At 44.0% G+C, this 2883-nt stretch overlaps 1 protein-coding gene across 1 annotated transcript; it reads left to right on the top strand.

Annotated features, from left to right (window-relative positions):
- Positions 1 to 1369: 1369 nt before the first annotated feature.
- On the top strand, positions 1370 to 2681 carry LOC119309874. The gene is made up of 4 exons (XM_037585777.1): positions 1370 to 1456; positions 1529 to 1640; positions 1724 to 2059; positions 2518 to 2681. Exons 1-4 carry the CDS (start codon positions 1370 to 1372, stop codon positions 2535 to 2537), a joined length of 555 nt encoding a protein of 184 aa, XP_037441674.1. The 3' UTR covers positions 2538 to 2681.
- The last annotated feature ends 202 nt before the right edge of the window (positions 2682 to 2883 follow it).

The raw sequence follows: 2883 nt of genomic DNA, 5'->3' as shown, positions 1-2883 counted from the left end.
ATCTAAATGATCTTATATTAATTTAATTATAGGATTTTGTGCCTTTTATGACGAGCAGCTGATGTTGGTGTATTGGCTAAAAGGTCGTGGTTAGTAGCTTTAGGAAATAACAAGCGGCAAGTTGGTGGCCCGGCCCAGGCGGAGGGCTGCATGTGTGGAATGCGGCAGATAGGAGGTCCCGATGCCAAATCCTATTCGGCGCCCGATACTGTGATTCGATCCCGCAACCAGCAGCCTAGAGTATAGCACGATAACTAATCAACCACTTCACATCTTGTGTTTACATACATGTTTGCACTCTTTTCTTCTTCATCCGTTCCTTTTTCCATTCTTTTTTTCTATTTCGAGAAACAATCTTTCTTCATGATTTTTCTCTGCAAATTGATGAACGTTTTCCTATTTTAATGAACCTTTTTTGAATACAATGAACTGTTTTTCAAATTCGGTGAACTTTTTTTTCATTTTTCAATGAACGTTTTTCAAATTCAATGAATTTTTTAAACTTGGTGAACTAGTTTCAAATTTGATGAACTCTTTTCTCAATTTTTGATGAAATTTTTTCAAACTCGGTGAACTTTTCTTCAATTTTTGATGAACTTTTTTCAGATCGATGAACTATTTTTATACTCGGTGAACTATTATCAAATTGGATGAACCTTTTTTCAATTTTCGATGAACTTTTTTCAAACTCGGTGAACTATTTTTTTTTGCGGGGATCGGTGAACTATTTTCAACTTTGATGAATTGTTTTTTCAAATTTTGATGAACTGTTTTCAAAGTTCAAGAACTTTTATTGAAATTTGATGAACTTTGTCATAACTGCAAGTTCATAATTTTTAATCCATGTTATTTCCAGATGAATGAAGAAGGGACGAACACGACAAAAACAAAGGAAGAAACGAACGAATGCACCTGCCTCGAACCGAACGGAAAGAGCGATCGCGCTAGCTGGGCCGCCCCATGCGAGGCTGCTACGAGCGCCAGCCAAGCGAAGTGGCGCATAAGGCGCCGAAGAGGTGGTCTCGGTCCCGATGTATAGCAGCATGGAAATCAAATGGGGTACTTCCGTGGCCACCGGCTCTTGTTGGATGTTTTTTTCAAAGTATTTCTGCCTAAAAAAACTGGCCAGGCGGGCTTCAGCGTAGCACGGACCGGCGTGCCTGGGCGTACTCACGCGCCCGTGCCGTGCGTGCCAGGCCAGTCTAAGTCCGTGCCGTGCCGGCCCGTTTGCCAGTTTTGACCGGAAGTCCGGTCCTTCCAACGAAATCACTAATTAAGAAGTACTCCTTGCGGATATCACTCCGAGTGCCCATCCCATCGGTAGCAAAACCCTAGAATCGTATCGAGGCGAGGCAGAAGGCGGGCAATCATGTCCTTCCGGCGGGCCGTCGGTTTCCTCCTCACACGGAGGTCCTCGCCGCGGGTCATCCCAAGGACGGGTCCTGGACGCTCCTTGGTGAGTCTCCCCCCGTTGTTTTACACTTTTACTCAAATCTGCAACTCATGTTTTTCATCCCGATCGATACAGAAGGAACTCCCCATCGGTCGTGGTGCTGCTGGTGTGGCCGCTGCTGCATTTGCTGGTGCTGGAGCCTGGGCAGTTCAGTATTTCAGGACAGGCCCAGATGATGTTGAGTCAGGTAGATTCCTCGTATTCATTCGTTTGCTCCGAGGCTTCATGTCAGGAACCACCACCTCAATATATGCCTGTCTTCTTGTGCAGCTGCTCCCAAGAAAGAGCAGGACACGAAGGCATCGTTCGAGAATTGGATGAAGGAAGAGGACATGACGGCGAGATTCGAGAATTGGATGAAGGAGTACAACAAGACATACCGGGACGAGGAAGAGAAGGCTATGCGGTTCCAAGTGTTCAAGGACACCGTCAAGTCCATTGAATCGCTGCCCCCATCTACCCATAAGAAGTTTCTTCCACCTAACGGTTTTGCAGACTTAACAAGCAAGGAGCTCCCGTGCATCCAGCCCTGTATCGATGATGATTTAGATGACCCAGACAGTGAAGAGTACCGCCAGAACAAGTTCCTTGCCGAGAATGAGAACGGTATCTTCTTTTGCACTTTGTTTATGGCTTGCTAGCTTGAATTATGATGACTTTATCCTGTTGTTCTGAATGTCAAATTGAAGCTATATGTTGTGGTTTATATATAGGTTATATGGCTTTAACCTGTTTTAGATATCCCATCTCTAATTAAACTTCCCTCCCTCCCTCCTTATAGTAACGCTAGCTTTCTATGGTTCTGCCTTACATCTTATTATTAATTGTGTAGACTTTGTTTCATTGGCGGTCGAAATAGATAGCAACTAGGTTTGTAGTTGCATTCCAGCCAATAGGCAGTAGCAACTGCACACTAAGAGCACTTTACTCTGTCCTGGTTAGTGTTAAGTTTGAACAAGAAAGAAAGTTTGTTTTGTGAACAGTTGAAACATAAATAGAGTCAATTTTATAGCCATCCATTTGGCCTTCCAGTCTGCTGACATGTAGCTTTTGCACGGAAACAGGAGAAGCAGTCATATGGTAGCCAACAGTAAACAAGCAGGCAACTCAAGTTTTGGCCTAGAGGTGCAACTCAGGTGGCTGGTGTAGGTAAAATTAAGTAACTTGTGGCACTGCCTTAAGTTTGTGTTATGTTAATCTGAACCATGTGTGGCTGGTGTAGTTTAAATTAAGTAGCTTGGACACTGCCTCAAGTTTGGTGCTATGTTAATCTGAACAATGTGTGGCTGGTGTAGTTAAATAATAAGTAGCTTGGGGTGCTGCTTTAGGTTTGCTGCTATGTTGACCTGTATCATGTGATGATGAACATTATTGCTCGATCCTGTCACTGTCCGGAACCACCACCTACATGTCTTCTTGTGCAGCTGCTC

This window comes from Triticum dicoccoides, chromosome 5B (assembly GCF_002162155.2).
Source record: "Triticum dicoccoides isolate Atlit2015 ecotype Zavitan chromosome 5B, WEW_v2.0, whole genome shotgun sequence".
NCBI classification, from domain to species: domain Eukaryota; kingdom Viridiplantae; phylum Streptophyta; class Magnoliopsida; order Poales; family Poaceae; genus Triticum; species Triticum dicoccoides.
Note: the sequence above shows the minus strand (reverse complement) of the source record. Positions and strands in the feature narration are given on the sequence as shown.